This window comes from Ceratotherium simum, chromosome 30 (genome assembly GCF_057802395.1).
Source record: "Ceratotherium simum simum isolate JZ-2026a chromosome 30, ASM5780239v1, whole genome shotgun sequence".
NCBI lineage: Eukaryota > Metazoa > Chordata > Mammalia > Perissodactyla > Rhinocerotidae > Ceratotherium > Ceratotherium simum.
Window position 1 is genome coordinate 13,773,680 of NC_141929.1, and position 17,446 is coordinate 13,791,125.

The 17,446-nt window shown below is 50.0% G+C and overlaps 1 protein-coding gene across 1 annotated transcript in view; it reads left to right on the forward strand.

The window, feature by feature from the left end:
- Positions 1 to 15,946, forward strand: part of FA2H (fatty acid 2-hydroxylase) — a 52,087-nt gene extending 36,141 nt beyond the window's left edge. Inside the window, exons 3-7 of the mRNA XM_004437116.3 lie at positions 2,857 to 2,999; positions 3,612 to 3,718; positions 11,076 to 11,248; positions 12,934 to 13,186; positions 14,456 to 15,946. Coding sequence (XP_004437173.1) covers positions 2,857 to 2,999; positions 3,612 to 3,718; positions 11,076 to 11,248; positions 12,934 to 13,186; positions 14,456 to 14,535 — 756 coding nt within the window. The 3' untranslated portion in view covers positions 14,536 to 15,946. The remainder of the gene's footprint in view (positions 1 to 2,856; positions 3,000 to 3,611; positions 3,719 to 11,075; positions 11,249 to 12,933; positions 13,187 to 14,455) is intronic.
- The last annotated feature ends 1,500 nt before the right edge of the window (positions 15,947 to 17,446 follow it).

The window sequence follows — 17,446 nt, forward strand, 5'->3', positions numbered from 1 at the left end:
TACACAGGTGGAAAGTAGGAGGATGGCAAAAGATAGACCATGCAAACACCAAGCATAAAGAAGCCCAGTGTGACACTATTAAAGTCAGTCAACATGGGTGTCAGGGCAAGGAGTAATACCAGGGACCAAGATGGCTATTTCCCAATGATAAAGGGGCCAATTCATCAAAAAGATGTAACTGGGCAACCTCGGGCAATTTACTCAGCTTTAATTTCCCCATCTGCAAGATGGCAATAATAGTAGGACCTGCCTAGTTAGGGGTATGGTGAGGATCAAATGATTGAATTCACGTAAAGTTTTTAGAACTATGCTTGGCACACAACTAATTCTCTATGAGCGTTAGCTCCCAAGGTTGTTGTAATTGGGACAAAGCCTTAAGCTCTCACTGTGACCCTGGCCTAGCTTCTTCTAAGATGGGGCTCTGCCGGCTACTGCAAGATAAGATGTAAACACAGGCCACTAGCTGGTTCCTCTAGTTTTTTTCCTGGTGGTGGTGGTATGGGGTGTGTGTGTGTGTGTGTGTGTGTGTGTGTGTATAGAGACCTAAGGCAGAGGAATGTAAGGAATGAGTCAGCACGCACCCAATGAATCCGTTTGCTACTAGATCCAAGGGATGAAGTCAAGGAGGCGTGGAGACTGGGGCCAGGAAGAGAGCAGTGACCAGGTGTGGTTTGGATGATTGTCTGGTTTAACCAGTATTGGATGGGATGGCTCCAGGCTGACCTGGGTCATCTTCCAGCCTGAGAAACAGGAAGGCAGCCAGCACCTGGGATCTGCCAAGTTCACATGGCGGGAACCACAGCCATCTTTGGGCCTTTCCCCTGGTTGCAGACACAGAGAGAATGCTTCCCTGCTTGCCCCGAGACCCCCAGGGCAGGCCCTGCTCCAAAGCTTGATGGTGGGGCTAGCTTCACTTCTAGCAGGGCTGAAAGACCTGCTGGGGCCAACCCAGCTTTGGTGTGGAGGCCTGTGCAAGGATGAGATTCAAGCCAGGGATGCGGGAAGGCAGGTTTCTGAATTACTGTGGACTCTTTCCACATACATCTCTTTCTCCTCTCCTGTGTTTTCCTGACACCACCTCCCTTCTCACCTGCAGTGGCTGACTAACTCCTGGTATTGGAGATTTATTGACACCCACCATGCACCAGACACTGAGCACATCACTCCCTCTCTCCTATCATGGGTGGTGGGTCCAGGCACACCCGGCTTTATGGATGAGAGAGCCGATGGGATCTGAGAGATAAAGAATTGCCCAGGATCCCACAGCTGATAAATGGCAGGGCCAGGCTTTGAAAGTGGTCCCCTGACTCCAAGGTCATTGTTCCTTACTGGTTTTGGTTTGCTGATTTTGGTCTAGATTAATCTTCTTCACTACACTGACTCATCAGAAATCTTCAAGGGCTTCCCATTGCCTAGACCTGCAGCCTCCAAGCTTTCTTGACCTTGTATCCCTATAAGCAAAATGTTTTGAACACATTCTCCATTATATGTCCATTTTAATTATTTATAAATTATTTGCATGTGCTAATATGCTCTTGTATTATGTGCATTAGAAAACATTCAAATACGGTTTATAGATGCAATGAATATGTCAAAAATACAGTCTCTAATATTTTCTCCCCACCTCTGGGAATCAGCCTGTGAACACCCCTGGAGTATACATACATCCCTACCTTGGAGACAACTGGCCTGAAGAGTGAAGTGCCAGCTCCGGGGGCTGGTACTGGGTGTTCTGTCATCTAAAGCCCTCAGCAGATTTCTCCCTGCTGCCCTGCAGATCAATGTCAGGGTACCAAATAGGCCACAATCATTCTCAATTCCACATCTACGCCCACACTCCCTCCCCACCTCCTTTCCCCTCTCCCTCTTGCCAAGTCCTCCATGTTGTGTGAGCTCCAGCCCAAACCCTAGCTTCTCTGCAAAGCCTTCCTCTCCTACCCTGGACCCAGGCATTTGTATCCATCATTCTACCTCCTGATCTCAACCTGCCTACATCACCATTAAACTGTCTTGCCTGGCACGTCTCATCTTGCTGAGGACTTTGTGCAGGTACCCTTATTATTACTTCTGTTTCATAGCTGGTGAAACTGAGGCTTGGAGAATTCAAGTAATTTGCCCAAGGTTACACAGTAAGTGACGGAGCCAAGATTTGTACCCAGCCTGACTCCAGAGTCTGAACTCTGGTTAAACACTAAGCTGTGTGAAGCAAAGATGGTCTCTTACATTCCTGTTTATTCTTCCCAGCACCTAGCATATAAATATAAATGTGTATATGTATATTATATCAAGCAAAGTGTTGAATGAATGAATGTTTGGATGAATGAATGAATTTCCCAGGTCAACACTAAAAAGAAAGCCCGTGGTGGAGGGGAAAGGGCCTGCTTCATTCCTAGTACAGAATGTATTGGCTCCCATACGTAAAGAGTCCCAGTGAAGACTTCAAGCTTCAGGCCTGGCTGAATCTGGGTGCTCAGATGTTATCACCAGGATTTGGTGTCTCTAGTTCCTAGTCTGGCCGTCCTCTATGTTGACTGAGTCCTCAGGCAGGCTCTGCTGGCAACTCCAGGGTCATGTCCTGCCAACTTAGCAACTCCAGCAGGAAGAAAGGGTGTCTGACAGCTCATTGCATCAGCTTAGGTGCGTGGGCCTGTCCTGGATCCCATTTCTGTGGCCAGGAGGCTGGGATGAGTGGTTTGGTCAGTTCTGGATCATTGAAGCAGGAGGATGGGTAGCTCCATACAGACCACATGAGCTGAGGGGGGTCGGGGGAAGACTGGGATACTGTAACCAGGAGATGGAAGAATGAATGTGCACAGGTGTGAATATCAACTGTCCACTTGACTTTGTCTCTTGCAGGACCTGGTGGACTGGCGGAAGCCCCTACTGTGGCAGGTAGGCCACTTGGGAGAGAAGTACGATGAGTGGGTCCACCAGCCGGTGACCAGGCCCATCCGCCTCTTCCAGTCAGACTTCATCGAGTCCCTCACCAAGACTGTCTGGTGAGCCCTGCTCTGAGCCCATGGTGGGCTGTCCCTCTCTCCTGATGGTGCCATCCAGATACGAAGGGGAAGGGATAATTCAGTCCCTCTCTTGAGCCGAGAGGTGTACTGTAAGCTCTTGGGGATAGTGGAACATGCCATAGGCATAATCCGTTCGTGTGCATGGTTTTGTCCACTGAGTGAGTGACTACCCAACATGTAGCCAGAAACCACTTTGAGTGTCACTCTGTTCTATTTCACACACCTATGAGGGATTCCCAGCCTCCAACACCCATGGGAACAATTCTGCCTGCAAATAGTGCCTCTGCCACAAGAGCTCAGTATCCGTCAAGCTGCACAGAGTCAGTAGCCACAGGAACACCTTTCTTTTCTGCCGATAACTCATCTCAGAGACTGGGGCAGATGGACTCACAGCCTCTCTCTTCTTTTCTCCTCCTCCCCTCCCCACCCCCCGCAGCAGTGTCCCTTTATCCCCAGGTCTCCATATGCTTTCTGCACATGCTTTGGTATCATGTCATCCCCACTTTAGTTGAGAGGTGTTTTCTCTAGGGAAGCTGAACCCTGCTGAGCCCCTGTGCGTGTATCTTTCTCACCCTGATGGCCCTCCTGCAGGTACAGCGTCCCCATCATCTGGATGCCCCTGATACTGTACCTCAGTTGGTCCTACTACCGAACCCTCGCCCAGGGCAACATCCGACTCTTCACGTCCTTCACCACAGGTAATGTGGGTTCCTTCCTGAATTGTTCCCGTGGCTCCTGGAGGTGGGAGACCTCAGTACTCACCTTGGTCCTGAGTTTCTGAGAACACAGAACTGCAAACCACATCACAAACATTTTAAAATGAAGCCCATCTATAGAAATAGTCTTCCAAAGAAAAATGTCAGACCCTCCCCCCACAGAGTGGATAAAAAACCCAGCAACACATTAGCAGAAACTAAATGAAATCATTTCATCAGGTGGCGTAGCAATAAAGAAGGGCAGTTTCTCTCTGAGTCTAATACTAGAAAATGTATGACCTGGGATTGTTTGTCAAGAAACTAAATGAAATCCTTTCAGCAGGTGGTATAGCTGAGAGCTGGACCCAGAATGGTCCAAGAACATAGCACAGACTAGAACCTGGAGAGGAACATCCGGGAGTGTCCTACAGTGTTTCCTAGGCAAAGGCCCATGGGGCAGAAGCCCTGACTCGGAGTAGCCACCCCATTGACCTCTACTGAGCACTTACCACATGCCTTGTGCTTTCCAGGGACCATCTCTTTAAAGCCTCCCAACAGCCCCACGAGATGGGGGCTGTCATCATGCCCTTTTAGAGATGAGGAAACGGAGCCTCAGAGAAGTCAAGCAAGCGACTCAGGGTCATGTGGCTACGATGTGGATGCCAGGTGCCCCTCAGCTTCAGGGGACAGAGACAGGGGCTGACATGGGGTGACTTCCAAAGAGCCTGTGGGACTGAGTCTCTCAGGGCAGCCATGGGCTTGGGTGTGGCCTCCTCTGCCAGTCTGCCTCCCAAGCTCAGCGCCTACGTCGGGCCTCCAGGTTCATGCCGCCTGCCCGGGTAGTCTGTCCGTCCTGGCAGAGCTGGCCTCGAGGAGGTGCTGGCCCATGGCAGGTGGCTCATATAGAGGCCAGGTGAGGGGATAGGCAGGAGAGGGCTGCTGAGAGTAGCTCAGGTGGGCTCTCCTCTCCTGATCACACACCATGTTCCTGGCTGGAGCCTTCTGAACCCCCCTCTCTCTGCCAGGCGCAGGTTCCTTCTCCTCATGCTCTGAGGCTTTCTCCTACCTGCCTCTTCCGGGAGCGGCAAGTCGAGGGCTGAATGGTTTAGATGAGAGGGGCCACGGCCACAGCGATGGAAGCCCGAATTTTCCCACCTGGCCCAGGATGGGGCAGGGATGAGCAAACTGCAGGAAGTCCCCCAGAGCACAGAGTTGCTCCCGGTCACCAAGGGTTAATGTGTGCACCCTGCGAGCCAAGGTTACCCTTTTCTGCCCACACTGAATAGCTCAGGCACAGCACAGGGCTTGTTGCTCAGAAGGCCTGCTCACTGAATCGCCCACTGTCTGCCCGGTGCTCCCCTAACAATTACCAACAGAGGCAGGGCGGCCAGGCCGGCGGCTGGAGGGGGAAGGGGGTGCGGGAGCTTTGGCCCAGGTCCCTCTGCATCTCCTCCAGAGATGCCACTCGGTACCAGCTCCAGCCTTATGGGCCGACAGGGGTGATGCTGGGGTGAGGGGGTGGGCAGAGACTTGACCTATAGGAGGGGACTCTTCTGCGCGGCAGGGAGGGTGATTTGAGGGCTTGGTCAGAACCGCAGGCCTCTGCAGAGAGCTGACATGTGCTGTCCAATAAAGGTCGAGTGTAGAGGGTTAATGGGCCTGTGACATGATGCCAGCGATGGTGGCATGAGAGATATGCACAGGCCTCCCTCACCCCCAGCACGTCAGGCAAAGCACTGGCAACAGGCAGAGAAAATAAGAGCCACAAAGCAAGATGAGGGGACTCAGCAGGGTCCCAGTGCAGCTGCTGGACAAAGGACACACTGGAGTAAATGCAGAAGAGTCGGAGTGCCAAGAAGCAATGGAAGCTGAATGGAGACGCTAGTTCAAGGCTGAAACTCCTAGACGCATGTGTGAAAATGGTTGGAAAAGCAGAGGGGTTCTGCACATTCAGGATGGCCCCAGAGCAGTTCCTGGGAGCCAGTTAGAGTGACTCCTGAGCTGGAACTATTGCCAAGCAGCATCCTAGGTGAGGATGCAGGCCTCCACCGGGATTGTGCTGTGGGAGCCCCAGAAAAGGTCAAGCCCAAAGTCTGTGGCCAGGGAATGCTGCTGGGTGTCCAGTCCTTTCCCTGCTGCCAAGAGAGCTAAGCAGCAAGGAAAGGCTCCTTCCCTCTGGGCAGTGGGGAGGCAGGGGGCTGGGAAACTCCTTCTCCCCAAGACAGGGACCCTCCAGAGCTCCACAAGGAGAAATGAGAGAAGGTGGGCAAAAGGAGGACCGCAGGTAGGAACATAGATATGTTTGATTCATTATATTTAAAAATTATAGTAGCTACTTGTTATACATGAGGATTATTATGTTATTATGATAGGTATTAATATATGATAATATATTATTCTTATCATATAATATATATACTTATATGATCAAATGTTATATTCCCTCCATCCTAACAACAGCCCTTCAGGATGGGTAGGATACTTGACTGTTGAGAAAACACGTAGATGCTGCAGAGCCAGGATTTGAACCCCAGTCTGTAAATCCAAAGCCCATGCTCTCTGCACTTCGCTAGAGTGTTTTAAAGGACCCCAGATGTGTCAAATCTTCCCTGGAAGCAGGGCCTCTGGCCAACCAGAGCAGCCCAGCCAAGGCCGAATGGCCACTCGCAGACAATGCTGTTAGGCAAGCATCTGCACCAAATGTGGACACAGCAGGCCCCACTGATGAGAGATGTCAGACCAACTTAACAGCTGATTTGAGAGAAATGGGCATTTTAGGGATTGAATCTTAGCCTCATCACATGTTAGTTTCTAGGTGAGGCGTGAAAAATCTTTCCATTGCGTGGAGACTCATTGGGAACGATTTGTCAGAATGGCACTGGGCTTGGAATCTGGTCCGAATAGCTGCAAGGTCACCTCCCCGCCTGCCTGAGCTTTCTTCCTTCCTCAGCAGCCACCTGTGGTCTTCCACATTGGGCACACCCCTTCAGAAGTGCTTCCTTAAACAGACCCAGAAGCTGCCTCCCTCTGGGTCTGGTTCTGCCCAGAATAGCACCAGTCAAACGTCATCCTTGTACAGCCCTTCAGAGAAGCTCATGTTCGCCCATTAATCTCCCAACACGTGTCTGAGCACCTGCTGTGTTAAGCACTGGAGATATAAAATGAATTCTGCCCATAAAATGCTCATAACCTAGTGGGGATGAATGAGTAAAACAGCAGCCACAGTTCAATGTGACAAAGGTGATGTGGAGGGCGGGGCGGGAGCCTCCAACCCAGCCCAGGTAGGGCCTAAGGGCATCTGCAGAGGCTTCTCATGGGAGGAGACACATGGGCTGAATCTCCAATAATAAGGAGGGCAGGGAGGGAATTCCAATGAAGAAAAGCATAAGCAAGATTAGGAATATACAGGGGAGGGGTGAGGAACATGGTGCATCTAACGAGCCACAAGTGGTTCAGTTTGGCCCCAGTACAGGGTGACAGGGAGATGAGGCAGGGATGTGGCTGGCAGGGCTGGGTCTCGAGGGACCTTGAGTGCTGTGCTAGGGGTTTGGACTTTGCCTGAGGGTAATGAGGCATCATAGAAGAGTTTAAATAGCGTGTGGAGGCAGGGAGTTGGGGTGGGAGGCTGAAGCAGTCATTGGGCCAGAGATGATAAGGCAGTGGGGGATTAAGAGCAGTGAACTGACCAGATAGATAGATACATAGAGGGATAGATAGATAGATAGATAGATAGATAGATAGATAGATAGATAGATAGAGGGATAGATAGATAGATAGATAGATAGATAGATAGATAGATAGATAGATAGACAGATAGATAGACTTTTTTTAATTGAGGTGAGATACATATAACATAAAATTAACCATTTTAAAGTGAACATACAGTGGCATTTAGTGCATTCACGATGTTGTGTAATCACCACCTCTGTCTAGTTCCAAAACGTTTTCATCACCCCAAAGGGAAACCACATACCCATTGAGCAGTCACTCTCCATTTCCTCCTTCCTCAGTCGCTGGCAACCACCAATCTACTTTCTGTCTCTATACATTTGCCTATTCTGGACATTCCATATAAACGGAATCATACAATATGTGGTCTTTTGTGTCTGGTGCCTTTTACTTTGCCAACAGATATTAAGGAGGGGAGCTGACAGAGCTTGGTGACCGGTTGGACGCGGGAGAGGGGGATAAGTTAAGTCTTGTGTAATGTGTGGATGTCGATACTCCTCATTGAGGAAGGAACTCAAGAGGAACAGCCTGGGGTAATGGAGTGGGTAGGAAGAAAGAGGAAGAGGATTGGCCTCATTTGGAATCTGTTGACTTTGGGAGGCCTGTGGACAGCTACGTGGAGATGCCTAGTAGCAAGTGGCTGTCGAGGGCTGGGTTGGAGGTGTAGATCTGGGGTTCATCAGCACGTGGGTGTGGCTGACATCCTGGACGGAGCAGAGAGCATGTGAGAGTGGAGGGTCAAGTCTTTGACCCTGGGAGAGAGGCAGAGTTTCCACAGTGGAGCCTGACACAGGGCATCTAGAGAAGAGGAGAAAAGCCAAGTGTCCCAGCAGGCAGGGAGTGGAGATGTGTATTCTTACCTTATTGGTCTCTGATCCTTTGAGAATCTGAAAAGTTGTGGACTAGCTTCCCATAAAAATACACACAGATGTAGTTTGGGATATCATTTTAGCAGGTTCACAGACACCCTGAAATCCAACTGAGCACCCTCTGGTGTTCATAAACCTCACGTTAGGAACCTATGCAGTTGCAGATTCAAGAGGAGTGTGGTCACCAATGTCATATGCCACAGCCAATTTAGAGATGAATTGAAAAAGTTACTTAGATCTGAAGGTTTGCAAGAAATGCATCATGAATGGCTTTCACAGTTCTTTGCAGAAGACAGGCTTTAGGGGCTTCAGGAGTGAATGGGAAGCAGTGAAGTAGAGATTTAAGACTAGCCTACCTTTTTAGTAGGCTTGGCTGTGAAGGGACAGAGTCTATGATAGGAACATTTTAAAGATGAGCGGAAGAGCCAGTGGATAAGAAGTTGAAGATGCCCAGAGGGGTTGGTTGGGACGGAGGGGCTTTCGGGGAGGCAGGCTGAGGGCTGTGCACTGCCTAGCAGGGTGAGCCAGGCAAGTAAGGTAAGTTGTCTGTACCTTCACATCCTCACTCATATGGGCAATGCTCGTGCTTCTCTCATAAGGTTAGAGTGAGACAAAATATGGAGGAATCCATGTAAAGCACTTGAACAGTGCCTGGCATGTAGGTACTGATCAATACACATCTGCAATGATTATTATTGTTACTACCACCACCTTCCAGTGCCCAGGTGCCTGGGTGCACACCTCTTCCCTGAGGAGCAAGAAGGAAGTTCCAGGGTGGGGGCAGAATTTGATGTGGTTGAAGGTGAAAGGGAGGTTGTGAAGGGGGTCATTCTCCCTCTCCCTCTCTTCCTCCCAAGGCCTCTTTTCTCTGTGAAATAGGAGGCTGGGTGGAAGGAGAGGGTGATATTTGAGGGCAGTGGGGAGGGAGCTGGATCTGGAGAGAGAAAATGATCACCAGGCAGTGTTTGAGGTCTAGCTGAGGCTGAAGGTGCCAGAGCCATGCCTACACGACTCTCCTTCCATGCTCAGCAGTTTGTACATCTTGTACTGATCAAGGTTTGGGGGTTCATGGGGGCAGGTGAGGGAGATGGAGTAAAGGTCAAAAGAGAATGGCTAGCTTTGGAAAACAGTATGGTGGTTCCTCAAAAGGTTAAACATAGTTATAATATGACCCAACAATTCCACTCCTAGACATATACTCGACAACTGAAAACATATGTCCACACAAAAACTTGCATGTGAATGTTCATAGCAGCATTATTCGTAATAGTCAAAAAGTAGAAACAACCCAGATGTCCATCAACTGATGAAGGGATAAATATAATGTGTAATATCCATGCAGTGGAATATTATTCATCCCTAAAAAGGAATGAAGTTCAGATACATGCTACAACATGGATGAACCTTTAAAATATTGTAATTAAAAGAAGCCAGTCATAAAAGACCACATATTGCATGATTCCATTGATATGAAATATCCAGAATAAGCAAATGCAATAGACAGAAAGTAGATTAGTGGTTTCCTGGGTCTGGGAAATGGCAGGGGTCAGAGAAAATGGGGAGTGATGGCTCATGGGTACAGAGAGATAAAATATTCTAAGAGTGTGGTGATGGTTGCATAACTCTGTACTAAAAACCATTGAATTGTACACTTGAAATGGGTGAATTGTATGATATGTGTTATATTTCAATGAAGCCGTTATTTTTAAAAAGAAAAAGTATGGCTGAAGCAATGGCTTGTGGAGAAAAGAAGTCAAGCTAAGAGGGTGAGGATGGCCATGGAGTAAACAGTGACAAGAGCTGAAGTCCCATGAAGTCAAAGATGAATGAAGTGGAGAACAGAACTCGGATCCCCAAGGACTGCAGGCTGTCACCAGAGGGTTGGGTGTTGCGAACCTCGCACCTGTTGTAATTACGTTCCTCCAGTCTTCTGCTCTCCGGGCTACTCAACTTCCGTTTTTTCACATCTTCCTCATAGGCTATGATTTCAAGTCTTGTCCATTGAGATTTCTCAAGTAGGGGTTTCCTGTTCCTCCTGCCCCCAGTTCCTGGCTGTTAACGTCTTCCATCAATAACCCCCTGGCTTTACTGGCGTAATCGGGGTCACCTCTCCCTCTCTCCCATGCCACTGAGGCAAGGTCACCCTTCCCCAGTGTCTTAGTCCATTCAGGCTGCTATAAGAAAACACCACAGACTGGGTGCTTATAAACCGCAGAAATTGATTTCTCACAGTTCTGGAGGCCAGAAGTCCGAGATCAGGGCACCAGCATGGTCGGGTGAGGGCCCTCTTCCTGGTCGCAGACTCCTTGTTGTGTCCTCACGTGGCAGAAAGGGGAAGGGAGCTCTCTCAGGCCTCTTCTATAAAAAGGGCACTGACCCTATTCACCTCAGGACCCAATCACTCCCATCACCTTGGAGGTTACGTTTCAACATATGGATTTGGGGGGACACATTCAGACCATAGCATTGGACAACGGTCCAGCACCAGCCACAGCGCTCCTCTTATGGTCCCTCTCAGGAAGGTCTCAGATCTCTGGCCAGTGGCCCCATTCTCTGGAGGACCCCTCCAAGCCCAGCACAGACCCTCACAGCCTCCTTCCCATTTTGACTCAGGGCCAGAACAGTGAGGCCTGGCCCCATAGCTGCTGGACAGAGGGCAGCAGCTCCCAAGGTGACCGGGGCGGTGAGATGTCTGGAGCCCCCAGGCGTAGCCGCACAGCCGGCCGTCCACCCTGACCTCACCTCTCTCCTGCCCCCTGCAGAGCACTCAGTGGCCATGCCTGAGTCCGTGTTCCCGGGCCTCTTCGTGCTGGGGATATTCCTCTGGAGCCTGGTGGAGTACCTCCTCCACCGCTTCCTGTTCCACATGAAGCCCCCCAGCAACAGCTATTACCTCATCACGCTGCACTTCGTCTTGCACGGCCAGCACCACAAGGTGAGCGGGGCGGCTCCCACCTGGGGCCTTGCAGCTGTAACAGACTCGTAGGAGCTGCGCATCTTTGTGGGAGTCAGGTTGGGAGTGAGGGGAAATCAAGGGTATTTGATGTTGCTCAGAGGGGTCACTGGGTCCTAGTTTGAACCGGGTGCGGACAGAGTGAGCTTGTGTGTCTGCATGCCATCATGTTAATACCAGGCACTCTGAAGGTACGTTTCATGTATCATTAATCCTCACAACAACTCGTTCATTCCTTCCTTCCTTCCTTCATTCAACGAATGTTCACTGAGTGCTATGTGCCAGGCATAGTTCTAGACACCACTGAACAAAACAGTCAAAAATCACTGCCTTGTGGAGCTTCCTTCTGAAGATGCTGCTGCAGTTCTCCCCATTCCACAGAGCAGCAAACTGAGGCTTGGGGGAATTAAGGAACTGGCCCAAGGTCACACCTGGCACAGCCAGGATGTTGTGCCCTGTTCTGTGGACTCCAGAGTCTGTGCTCTCAACCACCCACCACCCTAGGGCTCTTCAAGGGCAACATGACAGTTCTGGTGGCTGTGACTGGAAGCCAGGTCTGCCCAGAGGAAGCTGCATCCCCCTGGCTGCTTCTCTGTCCCTGCACCATGCTGTTCTCAGCCTGTCCCAGGGCATCCCTCCCCTCTCCCTCCCTCCCTACCTTCTTTTTCCAAGATCCAGTTTCCTGTCACACCACTAGTCCAGTTGCTCCTGGTCTGAGAGGAGGGAGGCCCACATCAGCATATCGCTCTATGACTGTCACCTGCTTTCTCTCTCTCTTCTCTTCCAGCCTAAAGAGGGTCTCTCTCTTCTCAGAATACTCACCAAGCAGTGTCTAAAATCTTACCTCTATACCAGGTCCTTGGCTTTTTTTTTTTTTGCTGAGAAAGATTTGCCCTGAGCTAACATCTGTTGCCAATCTTCTATTTTGTACGTGAGCCGCCATCACAGCATGGCCACTGATAGACGAGTGGTGTAGTTCCACACCTGAGAACTGAACCTGGGACCGGAGTGTGCCGAACTTAACCACTGGGCCACCGGGGCTGGCCCCAGGTCCTTGGCTTTTAAAGCTCCGGAGCCAGTCTTGGCTCTTTTGTTCTCTGGTTCACTGTGACAACATCCCCTTGGAACAAAGAATGGCTCCTGTTAGGACGTGGGGGTGGGGAGAACGTATCTGTTAACACTCCCAGTATCATCCCACCATGTGAATCTGCATTACGCTCAGCTTGCTGCTGTGTTGCCCTCCCAGACAATACCAGGCCTTGGTCTAGGTACCCGCATGGTATTTAGTGATGGGGCTCCCCTCTAGCACCTAACAAGATCCAGAGCCAAAGTGGCCTCTTGTATCTACAGCAGGACTCTGAACCAGGAGCATCCTGCCCATATCACATCCACCCTCGTGTTCTTGGACAGTTTTCAAGGTCCCATCCTGGCTTGGAAATTGGGAGCGGGACAGTCTCTCTAAGCCTTGCAAGCATGGCGGTTTGCCCTCCCCAAAGCCACTGAAAGTGCCAAGCTTACCCATGACAAGTCACTGCCCCCTCACTGGCATGTCTGGGCTGCTCTGCCCCACCCTCCATGGGGAGCGTCTCTGGCTTGGCACGCTGTGACTACAGACGGGCCCTGGGGACCTGGGCTGTGTTCTGACTCATGAGCCTCTCCATCCACAGGCACCCTTCGATGAGTCCCGCCTGGTCTTCCCCCCTGTACCAGCTTCTCTGGTGATTGCCACCTTCTACGTGGTCTTACAGCTCCTCCTGCCCGAGGCGGTGGGGGGCACTGTGTTTGCTGGGGGCCTCCTGGGCTATGTCCTCTACGACATGACCCATTACTACTTGCACTTCGGCTCGCCGCGCAAGGGCTCCTACCTGTACAACATGAAGGCCCATCACGTCAAGCATCACTTTGCACATCAGAAGTCAGGTGAGGACCGGCTGGCAGCTCCCAGCCACTCTTATTTGTTCGTTTACTTATTTGACAGCTACAACTGAGCCCCTACCAAGGGCCAGGCACTGTTCTGAGTACTGGGGATACACAGACAGCAAGGCAAGCCTGGGCCTTCCATCCTACTCACTGGTGCAGGGGGCTGTGCAGACACAGACAAATAAGGAAATCCATAAATAGCAAAGATAACAGCAGACAGTGATATGTGCCACAAAGAAAATAAAGCAAGATGATGTTAGAGGAAGCATCTAAGTGGGGGGAGGGGTACAGCACTGTCTAATTAAATATAATGTGAGTCACAGATGTGATTTTAAATTTTCTAGTAGCCACATTAACAAGTAAAAATAAACAGATGAAATTAATTTTAATAATGTAGTTTATTAGGCCAAATATAACCAAAATATTATCAGTTCAACATGTAATCAATGTAAAAAATCGCCAGTGAGGTATTTTCCATTCTTTATCTTATACTAAGTCTTCAACATCCAGTACATATTTTGGACTTAGAGCACATCTGTATTCAAGTGCTAAATTTTCATTGGAAAATACTTGATCTGTATTTAGAGTTTATAACATTTACAATCAAAAAAGTAGATTCACATACGTGAGTTGCTCCAAATGTGCTTAAAAGTTTTCTAGTAACTGAATGGAGTATACATTTTTTAATTGAAATTTAAGTTAATTAAAATTAAGTGAATTAGGGATTTAGCCCCTCTGTAGCTCTAGCCACATTCTCAGTGCTCAGTGGTCACATGGGCTAGTGGCTACTGTGTTGAACGGCAGAGTGCTAGGAAAAAAAGTGGTCCAGGAAGGTGTGCTGCAGACCTGTCATTAGAGCTGAGACCTAAATTAAAAGAAGCCAGCATCCAGTGTCTGGGGAAGGAGCATCCCAGGAGCAACAGGTCAAAGCCTTGAAGCAGGAATGAACTTGATGTCCTCGAAGAGGAGGAAGAGTCTGAAGTGTGAGAGAGAGGGAGGAAGAGGCAGGCAGGGGCCAGGATCTCCCAGGAACTCAGGCCCAATAAGGAATTTGGGTTTATTCCAATGGCATTCTTGGAAGACTAGAAACACAGGTGCCCTGCTCTTGACTTCTACCGGGATGGCCCTGAGAGTTGGGAAGGCCAGTGGGGACAGATGTTGAAATCTTCCCCACATGCTAGGCTTCTCCACCCAGACTCCCTTCCCAAGCAAATTTCCCCCACTCCTTCAACAGTGCCTCATCTTCTCCCCATTTGTCTCTCTCTCTAGGATTTGGCATCAGCACTAAACTTTGGGATTACTTTTTCCACACCCTTATGCCGGAAGAACCCCACCCGAAGATGCAGTGACAACTCCCAGCCCTGCTGTAGCCCCTGCCCCACCCCCAGCCCCATCCAGACCCTGCAAAGAAGATTTGCTTGGCCAGGCAGGACGGGCTTTGTCCGTCCTTCGGGCTTGCTGGGGGGTGCTGAGAAGACCCTGAAGATTGAGACTGACCCTGCGACTGCCCTCCTGACCCAGGAGGGTCAGGAAGGTCAGGAAGGTCACGTCCACTTGGTGACCAAATGGCCCTCAGGGACTAGCTCTTTCCTGGAGCATCCCGGCTTCTCCACCAGCATCCCTGCCCAGAGCCTTAGCCCACAGGACTGCTTTAGGACCCGGCTAATGGGGAATTTCCCAGGGGAATGAAGGAAACTGACCCCTAGAGCCAGGCCTGTGTCCCACCTGTGTCTTAGCACCTCGGGCTCTCGAGCTAGCCCCCACAGTGGAGCTGCCAATGTTCACAGCAAAGAGTGGGGTCTGCGAGGCCGGTGGCCCTCATCTTCCCCACCTTCCTGGGGAGGATTTGGTGGCTCTGGCTGTTCTCCTAATGAATGGAAAACACTGAGGTGGATGAAGGGCTCTCACAAGAAGAGACAGCATGATACCTCCCACAGGCCACCCCGAGATCCCAGGGCAGAGCCTTTGTCCCCTGCCAATCACGAATGGCAGCTGTACCACCAGGTGCCTCAGGCTATGACACATCCTGGACCCACACGCCCGGCCCTCACCTGCCTGTGCCAGTGGGCCCAAGGTAGCTGGCGTCACCTCAACACTGGCAGGAGCCCAGGCCCCTTTCTTTAGGAACCACCAGCTGCTCTAGCCATGTCTTGCCTGCCTCTAGAATCACAAAGTCTTTCTCCAAGGGAGGCTAAAGAGGCCTCTCCATGGGTGGGAGCCCCACCCCATCCCCAGCCATTTTGACCTCCAGCTGGTATAGGTGGGTCCCTGTGCCCCCACTGAGGACCCTTCCAGCCAGTGCCACCTTAAGCCAAGAAGGAGTTTTCATGCAGTGCCTTATCTTTCTTCCCCTTTGCTTCCCCCACCCCAAGCAGATGAGGTTCCAGCCCCTTCTTCCTCGTAACCAAAACTCTCACTGCTCATAAGAGGGTCTTATTTATGAACTGTATAAATGCCCTTAGTCTGACCCCAGACCAAGTGGCTGCTCTGATTGTCCTTTCTAATTCTACATGTGGAGCTTCCGTAAAAAAATTTTATCTTGTTTTTGTTCCCTTCTTACCCACAAACTGTTACTACTTGAAAGTTTTAAAAAACTCGATGTGCGTAAAGGCTAAAGAGAAGCAGTTTGACCGATCCTATGATTTGTACTGTTTACTGTGGAGTTATTTAAAGATTTTGGAATAAATATAAAAACTACAGTTGTGAAATAAAAGTGTAAATAAATTGTATATTTTGAAAAATAAAAACAGTGAAAAAGAAACCAACAAACATTAATTGGCTACTTGTTGATGGCGATTCACCAGACTTCACCATGACTGGGGAGGGGCAGTGGGGGGGGCGGTGGTCGGACCAGCAGGGAGGAGTGTTTATTCTATCACTGACCAGGTTGTGTAGACTTGCTGTGGCATGGTGATGATAAAAAGCTGACCAACTCTTATCCTCTTACTTGGTTTTATTACTGTTTTAAAATCCTCTGCAGACAGCACCTCCCCTCACTGCCAGCACCTGGTGGGGGGGATGTCACTCCCACCAACCGCCTTTGTACACCACTGGGAAGATGTTTCTTCTGGAATTTATCAGACCCCAACTGAGATTCCAAGTGACTTTCCTAAAACAAGCGGGGAAGACTCGAGCAGTAAATGCCCAGAGTGGGAACTAGAACTTCAGGCCAGCTTAGTCCAGGTGAGACAGTTTCTCAGGATGTCTTCTCAGTCACCACATCAGAATCACCTGGGTAACCTGTCAAACTACAGATCCAAGTCCTCAACACTCAGAGTCTAATTCAGTAGGCCCGGCAGAGGTGAGCTCTGGATTAGGCTGCCCAAGGATGCAGAAGCGGAAGCGGAAGCAGACGCAGACTCGGAGGCAGAAGCGAGCAAATGTTGGTGAGACTCTGGCATCATGAGGGAGCCCCCACCGCTGCTGCCTCTCCCTGCTCCAGCAGCCATCCGGTGGCCTTATTCCTGCAGCTCTCAGCCTAAAGATACATGCGACTTGTCTGAGCCACCCATCCCCCAAGCTCCTGGAACCTGTCCCTGGAATTGGGCCCATCAAAGCAGCAGAAATCACAACCTCCATTTCCTAGACAGTACTGGAAATCTGACCACAGAGCATCACACCCCAGGAGAAGGAGGAAACAAAAAAGAGGAGCAAAGGAAGAGATCAACTACATATGTTGTACATATGCAAGTCCACCAGAGAAAAGTTTGAGATGAGCAAGTTGGAGCAAAAAATTAATTTAAAAAAAGACTTTGGGCTGCCCCATGGCTTAGCGGTTAAGTGCGCGGGCTCCACTGCTGGCGGCCAGGTTCGGATCCTGGGCGCCCACGGACGCACCGCTTGTCAGGCCATGCTGTGGGGGCGTCCCACATAAAGTGGAGGAAGATGGGCACGGATGTTAGCCCAGGGCCGGTCTTCCTCAGCAAAAAGAGGAGGATTGGCATGGATGTTAGCTCAGTGCTGATCTTCCTCACAAACAAACAAACAAACAAACAAAAACTTTAAAAAGATTGAAACACAACTAGTAAGAAACACCAAAATGTAAGTTTGTAGCATGGTAATGAGAAGATTTAGGGGAAAAAAATAAAACCACAAAAACCATGTCAACCTATTGATGAAAAGGTCCACTCAGTGAACTTTGGACAGTTTCCCCCAGAGCTTCCAGCTGTGTCCACTATAACTTTCCAAGGGGTCAAGAATTTCCACAAGGCCTTTGGAAGAGAGCGAGTGAGCCCCACTGTACAGAAGAGAAGAATATAG